At 36.8% G+C, this 13,068-nt stretch overlaps 1 protein-coding gene across 2 annotated transcripts in view; it reads left to right on the forward strand.

The window, feature by feature from the left end:
- The window catches only part of NPAS3 (neuronal PAS domain protein 3), a 581,412-nt gene that overhangs the window by 81,110 nt on the left and 487,234 nt on the right, over positions 1-13,068 (forward strand). The window contains exon 2 of one of the 2 annotated variants that reach the window (XM_056493937.1): positions 2,432-2,521. The exons of the other annotated variant lie outside the window; for it this stretch is intronic. Coding sequence (XP_056349912.1) covers positions 2,432-2,521 — 90 coding nt within the window. The remainder of the gene's footprint in view (positions 1-2,431; positions 2,522-13,068) is intronic. 2 annotated transcript variants of the gene reach the window in all.

Consider the following 13,068-nt stretch of genomic DNA (forward strand, 5'->3'; position numbering starts at 1 on the left):
TTGCATGAACAGTTACCTGGACCTGGTTGCCTAGAATCATGTCCAAGTGGGTGTTGACTCTCTCCCTAGTGGAGGCTCCACAGCCTCTCTGTTCCAGTTCTTCATCACCCTTACAGTAAAAAACTATTTCCTGATATTTAAATGGAACCACCTGTATTTCAATTTCTCTGTCATCTGAAAAAAGAGCAAAAAACCAACCAAAAGCTGGTTCACAAGTATTCTACATGAGCCTGGTGCAGTGAATACTTATTTAGGACCTATTTTATCACAAGAGTGTTCAAATCCACATCTTCCACTTCCCAGAAGAATACTATAACCACTTCAGAAAAAAGGTTTTCTGGAGTGAGCTGTATTCTGCTGCACTTGTATAAGTGCTCAAGTAATGGCAATAACCAGTATTACTGTTCCAGACTCATTTGGCCAAAGGAGTGGTTAGAAGATCATAACTCTGAAGGCCTGTGATAAGAGCACTCATCTGGGAAGGATTCTGATAGTTTTTGCAAGGATTGCTTATGCATTTTTGAATGACTCTTAATGCAACATGCTCTCACTCCAATGAATCCTGATTTTTTTTATTTAATAGGGCTGTTGTTTTAGCAGGAGGAGTTAAAGGCCCTTGTTTTAGGAGTCTCTGGTAATCTTTGGAGCAGTGGAAGATGTGTGTTTGAGAATCCACTGGCTCAGAGGCATTGAGAGACTTGTTCTCCTGTGTCTTTACTGAAGCTGTGTAAAAACATGCATCTCTTGTAGTCTTGTATCACAAAGCAAAAAACAAACAAATGAAACAAGAAATGGCACAGGGAGTTAAATTTGGGCATTCTGGTGCATGGAAGAATTTGAAGCTTGAATTTTTCTTTGATGTAGGCATTTCTATATGACCCAAAGCGGAGGGTTTGTGTCTCTCAGTCACACACAACATAGAGGAAACTCTCCTAGATCCCTTATACTAGCTGACGTGGCTCCCTGCAGACAGCACTTGTGTTTAAATCCCATTTTAAGATACTTAAATTTCTTCATCTGGTGTATATGGTACTTAAATGTCTAACTTAGAGGCCCCAGGTATCACAATAAATCTCTCTGGTAGTGTCTTAATTAGTGAATGCAGGAGTATACCAGAATTCAGAGGTGTTTAGTCCTGCCTTCATCGGAATCGTCTCCTTTCTTCTGCCTGTGGGGTCCCATGGGGCAAAAACAGTGCTGAGATCAGCTCAGACCAGGTTTTTACTCTAAATGAGTGAGGAGCCAGGGCTGTAAAGAAATTGTTTGCACTTGACACGCTGTGGATGCAGTCTCATTGAGGAAAGTCCTCAGTTTCCACAATAGATAACTTTCCCTTTGCTCATAGAGCTTGTAGCTGGAGAATGATGCTATTTTTTTTCTCAAACCTGCTGTCTCAAATAACTGTTGAAACAATTTTAAAAACCAAGATTAGCTCAGAGCTATGTAGATGTTAATACTATAAAAATAATGATAACATAAAATAATTCTCTACTCACTAGAATATTTATTTTTTAAAAACCACAGCCTAAAATTTGACATTTGAAAAGTCTGTAGTTTCTCAAATTTATCCTTACTCCTGTGAAATACCATTAAATTACAAGGGGAAAAGGTATTAATTTGTGGAAGATACAAAAGCATCTAAAATGTGTTTTTATTCTAGAAAAGAGGGACAAAAAAAAAAAAAGAAAATTGGTGGGTACTGTTTTGTGTGCAATTCCCAATTATATTTTAAAAACAACATTGAATTTTTATAGCCAAATTATATTTTCTGCTAACAGGGAGCTGGGGAGGGATGAATAAGAGAATGATTGACAAATCTTTTAGGGCCTGATTTTACAAGATGCTGCGCACCTCCTGATTGCTGCCAATCACTTTCATTTTCTTTCAGTCGATCCGAGAACATATGGCATTATTCAGATGGTGCTGAGCACCTTCAATCACAGTCCTCATAATACCACAACATCCTCATTCTGTGCAAATGTGAGAATTACTATTGACATTTTAAATTGGAGGGTTATTTGGTCTTTGTCTGGACAAACTCCCAGCTGACATAAATGAATGTTCTGCCTGAGGAAGGATTGCAACAGTAAACAATAAATAATCAATTTTATAAGCACTATTGTATATATACAAACTATGTGAAATATCAGTTTGATTTATAAAATTCCATACCTCTTCCACTTTTATTTGATGGGGAAAAAACACCATTCTTGTGGAGAATTGAAGTTTAGTTTACTCTCAGTGCAAATTTTGAAAAGTGGAAACTGTGGGTGTTATGTGCACAAGGCAGTTGATTTAAAAAGATCAGAAAGGCATTTAATTTAAAAATAAAATTTAAAAAAAATCCATTTCAACATACTGATTTGTCCTGCATTACAGTTACCTGTAGAGATCCTCTAGTCATGTCTATCTGTTTTTGATGCCTCTACAGAATAACTGTCCAGCATCCTCTGCCCAACCAATCAGAATGTAGGAAAATCTACCGATATGACGGAATCTACTGTGAATCTACCTACCAGAAGTATGTTGAAATCTGTGTGAGTCTTGCCTCTAGCTCGTGCATTTAGTGCTCGTGCTCTCCTGCTGTTCCGAAATTGCACGTGTGTTGAAATCGTACACTTCTTGTGTGCAAATCCTCTACGGCAGGGACAGAAGTATGTTGTTTAATTCTTTGGGATTGTGCTCTAAAAGCCAAAGAAAGCAAATGGGAAAACCCTAAGACTTGACTAAATCTCTTAGATATGCTTCTGTACGGTGCAATAAACAAGAGTGTACGTGCTAGAAAATCTAGGCAAAATGTATTGCACAGGTGCTTCACATCTTAGGGATTTGAAAGGTGTGTTATGTATAAATTAGCTGTCACTTTTTTTCAGTCATGTAATGGAATGATGAGTTGTAATTTGCATAATCCTTTAAGAAGTCAAATTATACTGTCATGTAGCAGACTTAACATGCTAGCTAGGATTTCATAGCTTTGCAGCTAATTAGTATGTACCTTACAGGACAGTTAAATTGAAGTTGAGTCCTCTTTCTTTGCAGTCATTTGCCTTTGTCCGCTGCCCTAACAGAGCCCGCTTTTGTGCCTAACTCAAGATCATTACTGCTGCTTTTGACAAAAATGCTATTGCTCTGGGCAGGCAAAAGCAAAGGGCTTGACTTCTGCTAGTTTTGCAAGCAGTGAAGTTTCTATTTTACTGCAACGAGGATTTAATTATCCATTTCAACATAGAATCGAAAAATATATAATTGACAGGTGTGTTGCAGATTATTTTGTATTAATATATTGCAAATGCATTATGAATTCTCTGTTCTGGGTTTTGAAACTGCATTCTGTCACTTAGTGTTTGCTTTTCATGCTCCAACTATATTCCTGTTTTGTATACCAGTGTTACCATTATCATCCTCTGTAAACCATTTCATTTTCCACTAACGCCTTAAATTCTAAAAATTCATTGTACTTTGCATTAAAACAAAATGTTTCTTTGGCAAGGGCAATCATGCTCATTACAGTCTGTTAGATCATATTCTTTCATTCCTTCTTTTGATTCTATAACCTGCTGCTTGTTTCCTGAATCTTTTCTCTTAGTAATAGGTACAGCCACATCAGTAAAAGCTGTTACTTCGATGTAAATGAAGACTATCGTTTTGGTTTACAGAAGTGAGAGGAAAAGAGAAATCTAGATTTATCAAAATAATTACAGCATCAGTGTAACTTGGTGAGCCAAAATGAAAATCTGACCTCTTGCTTGGCTTTTTTTTGTGAATGGCTACTTTTGGTGTGAGATATGACTTAGTCTTGATTTACATAGACCTAAATACTTTTTGAATTTTTTGGGGCTTTTCCTTTCTGTCTCTCTAAATAATGGCAGTGTCTAGGGTAACTGAAGCAGTCTGCATCTAGTATGATTTTAAATGTCACCACAGACCTTAATTTCAGTGTTTTTGCTTCTCTTATAAATTCAGTAAGCATAAAAATATATTCATTTATTTAAACATATGAAACAGATTTGTTGTGCAATATTTATATCAGTTTTTAGAACAACTTCAAGATTTTGAAACTTTGTGGAAATAGGAAAACTTGGCACAGTTTGTCTTGAGTGTAAAATGCAGTGATGGCTTCACTCAATGCTTCAATATAGTTGATTACCTTGTTTAGTTTTTTTTTTTTAATTAGAAATAATTTGTAGTCGGTATACTTAAAACCATCTAGCTGTGCTGCCGACAAAATGAATTAATTGCTGATCCTATTTTATCTGCAATTGCAAATAAAATTTGGTAAAATAACTTTTTTTAGGGAAAAAAGCAAAATCCAAAAGTCAGACTGGCTGTGAAACAGTGTTGATTTTGATACGTTTTGTCATTCCCAAAATGTGAATTATGTAGTATTATAGCCCAGGTCACCTTGCCTGTAAAAAACTTGGATTGCTTTGGGAAGCTAACAGCTAGATATTTTTGGAGAAGTTACAGAGTCCTTTTTGATTAGTGAAATTTTCTCTTGGTTCTTCTTCCACTCTGCTTAAGGTCTCTCAGGCATTCTTTGTCTTCTTCCTGATGGATGTTTTTGGTAATTTATTTACCATAGTAATTTATTTCCAAAAATATAACAAGTTGCTAAAAAACTGCTCACTAATCAAGACAAAAACAAAAAAAATCAAGCTCTTTTTGTAACACTTTGAAAACCTTTAGTGTTTCAAGACATGAACATTTGGTACTAGATGTTCATGTGCATCTCATATGCTTAGTCTCTCCCCTGATTAGGTTGGGAAAGGGAGAATGGATCTAAAAATGCCACTAGCTGATGAGAGAAATGTCTGTGTGACTCCTTTCTCATGCAGAATAATTTTTGGGCTGGGCACAAAGCAGCCAACTGCTTATTCTGAAAGCTAGAGGAATTTTAAGGGTTGGCCAGCCAGACTAGGACAGGACAGGGAATCATGGATTTTGGAGTTTGACTTTTTTCCCTCTAGTAATTTTAAAATTAAATGAAGTATTTTGCAGAGAGCCTACTCTGGATTTATTCATAAGCATGTACCAGATAAAAGTATTTTGTGTGAAGCTACTTAGCAGTTGAAATCGAGAAATTCTGATCCTTTCTTTAAAAATTTTAAAGGACCATACCATGACCTTCTATGCCAAAAGTACTTTTCAGAAAACATTTGGGGAACTAACATTTATAAGCAAATTTCAGTGCTAATACTGGAAATAGCCATTGGTAAAAGTTATTAAAAGTATGGATTAATAGATACACTCTAGTACTATTAACAAAATTGCAGAAATATTTTTATGACAAGTTCTTGAGGAGCTGGCCTAATGGTTATGTCTCTAAACTCTTTATGATGCTCTTGCAACTGAGTCTCATAGCTGCTGCTGGATCCCTTGCTTTCAATGGAGTGGAACACTGAGTTTCAAAAAATGATGGAAACAGAAAACAGATTCCTCCCCTCCTACATTGTCTCCCACCTTGGTTGCCAGGGGCCCATGGGATTATTTTTAGGCCACTAAACATGTAAATATGCTCTTTAAAAAGATTTAAAATGAGCTTCAAAATCATTACAAATCATTTCTGTGTTCACAAGGGGTAGGACTTTTCTCAAGGACTTTTAGGGAGGTAAAACCAGAGGCCTCTCAGTTACTGGTGTGGAATTCAGCTGTCCCTCAACTCCTGAATATTCATCCTTTTCTAGTCCCCCCAGCTGTAGCAAAGTATTCCCTTCTTTTGTGATGTCAAACAAAATTGACAACAAAAAGAGATATTTCTTGTTCAGTTCTAACTACTTCACTATCACCAAACTGCCAATGTTTTTCCATCTGCCCAGATTGAAAAATCTTTCTTCTGCTTGCTCAGACAACCCTGATTTGCACTCTTCCTCACCTTTATGGAGTGTCAAACAGTGAACAAAGCAGACCTACTTGCCCATGCTCTCATTTTATTTCTTGCTAAATTCCAAAGAATATGGCATGTCAAAAGAGAGCAGTTTTGCTTGTTTGCAGGGGAGCTGTCGAGTACAAGAAGAGGACTATTTTTTTTTTTTTCTTTTTTTTTTTTTTTTTTTCCCTCATCCTGGAAGTCACTTCAAAAATGATGCTTCAGAGAATCATCTCTACCTTACTTTGTATCTATTTTTTCTGAAACTGAGAGCATGGAATAAATATGTAAGGAAAACACCTAGTTCATTTAAATCTCACAAATATAGTTATGGTCTTATTAGCTCTTTTTGTTTCTCAGGAAGTTAGAGAAATGAGCACAGAAAGAAGGCTCAGTGATTTCAGTCTAAGGGGAGCAATCTGTCCTGGAACGTGTAGCTTGGTTACATACACATTATCATCCTAAGCCTGTAAATATTCAAAATGTCCAAACTTGGTAGAGCAAAGTAAGCTCCTGTCAGACTCCATGTTGAATCAAACACACCAATATTTCTACAAATGAAAAAAGGAAGTGCAAGCCTAAGGTATTCCATCCAGCCTCTAAAGGCTTGAATTCAGATTTATATATTTATCAAATTGATATAAAAAAATCAGGATTGGTTTGCATACATGAGAAATCTAATGGCCATACTGTTCAACACAAATGAGAATATAATCCTTTTGCCAGGCTCTCCTGGGGGTTGTAGTGAGGGGATTCAACCAGGTGCAGAATGTGGGAAGATGGGTACTTGAAGGGGTCTGTGGTGCCCATCATCACCTCAATGTGGACAAAGCTGTAAAAACCCTGCAGAAGAGGAGCTAGTAGATCCAAATGGGGAACTGTCTTTGTTGAAGTGGGTTAGAACCCCCAGCTGTCCCCTTGGCAGCTGGGCCTGCTGATTCAGGTCACTACAGTCATTTAGCAGCACAAAAAGGCTGATGATGGCTGAGCAATTGCTGTTTTTCTCCATCTTGTTTCCTAGTTGTGGTTCTGCACATAAATTGCCTTTGAAGGACATAAGACTTTTCAGAATTTCGTTTGTATATTCTGATTCATCTGATCCTGTATATCTAAGGGAAAGATACACTGGTCTTAAACATTTATTTTAGCTCCAGGAAAAACATATAACATGCAAAACAACAAGGCTGTCATTCAGGCTAATGCTGCAGGGTACATGAGCATTTTTTTGAGCAATGGCTTCAGGATCCCATGTTTAGGGGTTAACTTGAGAGAACAGCTGAAGAAGCTGCTATTTAGTTTCCTCTAAAAACAGGTAGGAGAGACCACATCTTCCACAGTGGATTTCACTTTGTAGCAATGTTCTATCACTTCACAGCTTGATTTTACTTCTCACAATGTGAATTTAATAGGTGTATTTGAGGAAGATTCTAGATATCTCCTCTTCATAAATTTGAGCTCTCAGAAAATATTGAAAGCTTATAACCCAATTCATTCTCTATCAGCAAAAGGCAGGGAAGCCACTGCTATACTCATGTGACAGGCTTTTAACATAAGTCAACTGATCCTTACAGCCTCTGTGAGGCTGCCTGGAAAAACTTTATCCCTGTTACCACTGCCTGTGTTTGCTCTTGCCTTTGTGTGGCATTGAGCATATCTGTGGGTTCTCTGTTCTGAGATGTTCTAGAGTCTTTTGCAAGAAGAAAAAAAGTTTTCATTAACCAAACTTAAAACACACTTAAAAGTAAGCCAATGTCTCCCATATATGTAAGACATGAGTGGGCTTTCTCTGGGTAATAAATGAGATTAGATGTGGTACTTTAAAATGATTAATGATCACTGGCTAGAATTAAGTTCAATTTATAATCCTTGGCTTATTGGAGCATTTGAGAGAACAGCATTCAAAAATACAATTTTTTAGTAACAGAAATTTTGTCATATTTTGATTTTGATGCAGTTAGATGTTGCACTGGCTTTAAAGTTTTACTTTGAGATTAATGGGATGTAGCCCAAAGGTGTGGTGCATACATGTTACCTGAAAATTTTCTTCCACTGAAAAGTATAGGACCATATTTACATTTTCAAAACGCTGTTCTGTCTATAGTTCAGTACAAATTTTGAAGATTTACTTAATCTTTGCAGTATCAAATTGTAATATATATTTTGAGTCAAATTCTGAAGTAAATTTGATATTGGTCAATTGATGAATTAGGCAATTACCTTCATTAAACCATCTGGGTCTTCAGGTCCTATAACTACACCCTTTCAATACGGTATTAGTCACAGTTTGCTAATTAAGACAGGTTTTTTGATATTGTACTGAAATTGCTTTTGTATTTCTTTCTAATTTCAGATACAAAAGGTTATTTTTGTGTTGTTTGTTTCATGGGGCTTTTTGAAGGTTGTTTTTATTATGTGGTTTTGTAATATTTAGTTTTGTGGGTTTTTTTGTTGTTGTTTTTTTTTTTTTTTTTTTTCCACAAGTCATATTACTGGTTTCAGGAATGGAAAGATCAATTCAATTTATCTGTGACTGAGCTTGAATACAAGAAACCTTGTTTTCAGCAAGGTTTCACTTTTCCCATGCTCTTTCAGTAACTTGCTGCTTTTTACAAATACAGAAGCATTAATACCAAGTATATCCAAAATATGACTTGGGAAAGGAGTGAGCAGTTCATGTGGCTTAATAACAGCTTAAATGATCATTCCTTAACTTGGGAAAGGGGAAATAATTGTCCCACAAATATAAGGAGCTAGTTAAATACCTGCTGTAAAGCTCTAATAAGTGGCAGGAGTTGTGGTAACAAAGCTGTCCTGGAGCAATTTAAGTATGCTTTTGAACAATAGAGTTCCAACTTTTTGTCTTCATCTGGTTTAAAATAACAATATAAGATACTGACATAGTTTTGCAACTTCTGCTCCTTTTTAGAAGGAAAATGCTGATTATAAAATCTTCAGATGAAAGAAAATCCCGCTTCTCTTTAGATGAACAGTGCTTACTATTAGTTAACTATTGTTACCTTATTTTCTGTCTGAAGCATGCAAAATCCAGCATTAAGAAGCTGAAAAGTTCTCTAAATTAATGATACTCCTCATTTCCTCCCACCCTTCCATTTAAATATCTGTAGACAGTAATCATTCATTCTCCTCTTTGACACGGGTTTCTCATTTTTAGCAAGGCAAGTTTTCCAGAATTTGGATGCTTCTTGCAGCTGATTAAAGCTTTCTAGTTTGAATACCAGTATAGTCCTTTAGTTGTTCCTGTGGCAATGCTTGGCAATCAGAGATATAAGCTAGAACCATGTTGTTACATGCTGTTTGAAACAGAAAGATTCTCTGTCTCAACATTGGAAGTGATTTATAGAATCCTTTCCTGTTGCTACTCTGTGTTTTCTTCCTTGTACATCAAAGGATCTTTTTTGCTTCTCTAGTCAGGGTATTGCACTGTAGGCTAATATTAATTTGGTTATCCACCATCATCCATATGCCTCTTTCAAGCTTATTATATTGTCTTCGTTTGGAATGTGTGCTCTTAGTTATGAGATAGACAGCTTTGTGCTCAGCTGTGTTAAAACACATCTTATTCAGGTGAGCCCAGGCTGCCAAGCAATCTGTGGAACTGACAACTCCCTGGTATTTACCATTTTATTATCTTTTGTGTCATCTGCAAATTTTACTGGGAAGGATTTCATGTTTTCTTTCATATCACTGATTTATTCTCCTGCACAGGTACTCCGTAGGGAATAAAGGGCTCATGGAGTTCTTTCCCTGCACGGAGTACTTGGGGTAGATCTAATCCATATATCAGAGCTGCTGGTCATAATGTCTGGGAGCAGATTAGGGCTGCCGGCACTGATGAGTTGCAACCAGGCAGGGGCAGTGAGTCATGAGCACTCTCTTTACTTGCAGCACTACGAGATGGCTGCAGCCTTCCTTCAAGTAAAGTGAGCCTTGTTTCGCATAGTGATGTTGTTGAAATACAGAGACAATTCTCCTTTGAAAATTTGTGCGTTTCTAGTGATGGCTGCTAGTGAATTCTTTTTTGATTTCTTTTTTTCCCCCACTTCTTGAATGCTGTTTCTGCAAACAAAGCTAGATTATTTGCAAATGGTTAACGAATTTAGTGACTGCGTTAATCTAAAAAGAAGAGCAAATAGGTAGTTTTTGGAACCCTAAAATCTTTCATATTGTTTTCTTCCTTAATGAATTTTAATTTCTTTTCCAAATGATGCTTTTATTTACTACATTCAGGTGTAGTTTTTCAGATGACTAGAAGATTAAATGATGAAATCAGCAAGCATAAGGCTTTATTGAAAAAGAAGTTGAGAGTTTACTAAAAGTGAACCTTTTGGTTAACATTTCATTCCTCATTTTTCTTCCACCTCCCAAAATGGGAATCTCAAAATCATGTTCTAAATATTGGGGCTTTTTTTATTTGGCTGCTTAGAAGCCCTTCACAGTGCTGTATCTTGCCTAATTTTAAGTCTTAAGTTGTTATTTAATGATCAATGAATTCTTCTACCTGGCCATAAGGTTTTATGATGCAAAAGTGCACAGCTCTTATTTCATATCCAGATTCATCCATAACGCTAAACTTTGAACTTATTTATAAAGAAACTATTAACATAAACATGCTAAAATTCCATTATAATAATGGTAGCTATAGTCAATTTAAAGTATTTAATGCTGACTTGCTTTCTCTTTAAGACAAATAGTGCTCCAGTTAAAACATGTGAATATTTAGCAAAGTCTGCAATGTCAAACAAGACTTGCATTGCATTCTATAAAAAACTATTTTTGTTGTACAGATATTCATCAGGTGCTAGTGGTCTTAAAAGGTCCATGTTCACACACGCACATACATGTGCATATATGCACACACACAGAACACACGCTTTTAAAAAGAAAGGAAATTCAATTATTTTAAGTAAAAGACAATAAAGCATACTTCTACCTGAGTGCAATAGGAAGGTGACAATTTTTAATTGTTTTAGGCATGAAGTGATTCTGTATTATTTTTCCAAAAAGCTAACAAAAAAAAACCAAAACCAACAACCCAATCCCAAAGTAACAAATAACAAGAAAACCACTGTACCATATGAACTAAAAATTATATAATTAAGATTTGCCCTTAAATTCTGGTAAATAGGGAATAAATTTCTTGTGGATTCTAAACAAAACATTTGGTCACCAAGAAGGAAAGACACAATCTGTCACAGTGCAAATTTTCTCCACATTGAGCAACAGGAGACCCATGAAAGGAGATACCTTTGCCTGTTATAGTTGCATTGAACTTTGTCTTAGTGTTTCATAAGCGATGTTGGGTCTGTGCCATCTTTGAGATTATAGACTGTGATGCAGAGGAGTTTAAGATGCTGTATCTTGTACCATTTAATCAGGTTGCACTACTTAGAGTATGTGTTGTGTACTGGGAATAATTTGCGTGTGGTCCTTCCAGCTGCATCTGTACAAAAGGTGAAATTCCCGTACCTCCCACAAAAGTCAGCTAAATGCACTGTGGGGAATGGAGCAGCAGCTGAATGAATTAATTTCATGTAGCTGTCCATAGCTAGCTGTGACACTGCAGTGTGTTTCCTCCACAGCTGACTCACAGCCAGGATCTGTACACATGTCTTAGGCTGCTGAGTTTCAATACATTGATCAATTATCTCCTTGCCTAGAAGTGTCCTGTACAGTTTTCCACCCTCTTGCTAAGTTCCACTGACTCATTTGCTGCCTGGGGAGGTAGTCCTGCAAGCCTTGTGACTGCACTGGACTTCATTAATTATGATTATTACTCTTGCTACCTCTAAGGTCATTGCAGCCTTAGGAGAAGCTGCTGTCTGTCACTGTCCCTACTGCATATCCTTTCACGTAAGCCAATCTACATCCTTCTTCACATGGCTGGAAGAGAGGGGTTGTTGTGCAGCTACCCTTTCCCCTGCAGAAATCCAGTCATTTCTGGAAGTGCTCCCCACTGGCAATTCTCAGTGAGCAACATATGGTCCAGGCACAGGGAGAGAGTGCAAAGATTTTCAAGCTGTAGAAGACTTTGTGTAACCAGTCAAACTGCAGGGTGCAATGAGTTTGGCAGTCCTGGGGCATCACAGGGTTGCAGACAGTCTGCACTGGGCTGCCTGTCACCCGTGTCATCAGTGAACATTACTGACCAATGGATTGGCTGTAACTTGCTTTGGTACAGCAGGTACCATTGCTTTGTTTAGCAGTATTTTCTTTGCATCAAGAATGCTGCTGTGCTCTACATTTTGAACTAGATGTTATACAAAAAAGGGCATTCATTTTTTGCTAACTTGCCAGGCTGAGTGTGTTTTATTATTCAGTAGTACAGAGGGAAATACTGAGCTAAGATGAACAGCAGAATACAAGGCAAGTCTAGATAATATTGTGGTATAGCTTGATCTTTTGGAACTAAGTGATGTAGTATCCCACTTGGACAAAGATCCATCAGCAGAAACTTCTACACATATACTATTTTACTTGCAAAACTGTTCTTTTACTGATATTACTTGTTTTGCTAAAAAGTGATGAGTTTCCTCTCCGAGTGTAAAGCTGATCTTTGCTGATATAGCTGATTACATGCTTAGTGCTTTGCCACAGTGGTGTACCAAGATTGCTCTATTGGCAAAATGCTCCTAATACCGACCTCATCTGATTTTAGTAATTCACTATTCTTGATTTCAGAACTCAACAAAATAAGACTCCTATTGTAGCATTTGAAGGGACATTAGATGCTCTTCGACTCTGTAGTGAATAATCATTGGGATAAAGAGACTCAGGAGCTGTACTGCATTTAAAAATCAATCCTATTTTTCATAACATAATTAAATTTTTTGTCGTTTCAGATATTCTTGTTGTAGACTTGCATTAAGGGTGAGAAACCTAATCTTCTCAGTTGCTTGACATATTTGACATATTTTACTTATTTCAGTTTTGGTCTCCATAGAATCCTGTTGATGGTGTGATTTGCCTGATTGTGTCAGTGCTAAATCTCACATGGTTGATCTCCTTTGCCTTGAAATCAAATTATGTAAACAAAAACTATCCAAAAATACTCTGATCTTTTTAACCCCCCTCAAAATCTCTCGACCACTATTGCAGTGAAAAGCCTGGCAATCAGAATCTAGTCAGGCACAATGCCTTGCTGTGTGCTGTGGGCAATACCTAGATCTTATGAGTAAGGGAGC

This window comes from Oenanthe melanoleuca, chromosome 5 (genome assembly GCF_029582105.1).
Source record: "Oenanthe melanoleuca isolate GR-GAL-2019-014 chromosome 5, OMel1.0, whole genome shotgun sequence".
Classification (NCBI taxonomy): domain Eukaryota; kingdom Metazoa; phylum Chordata; class Aves; order Passeriformes; family Muscicapidae; genus Oenanthe; species Oenanthe melanoleuca.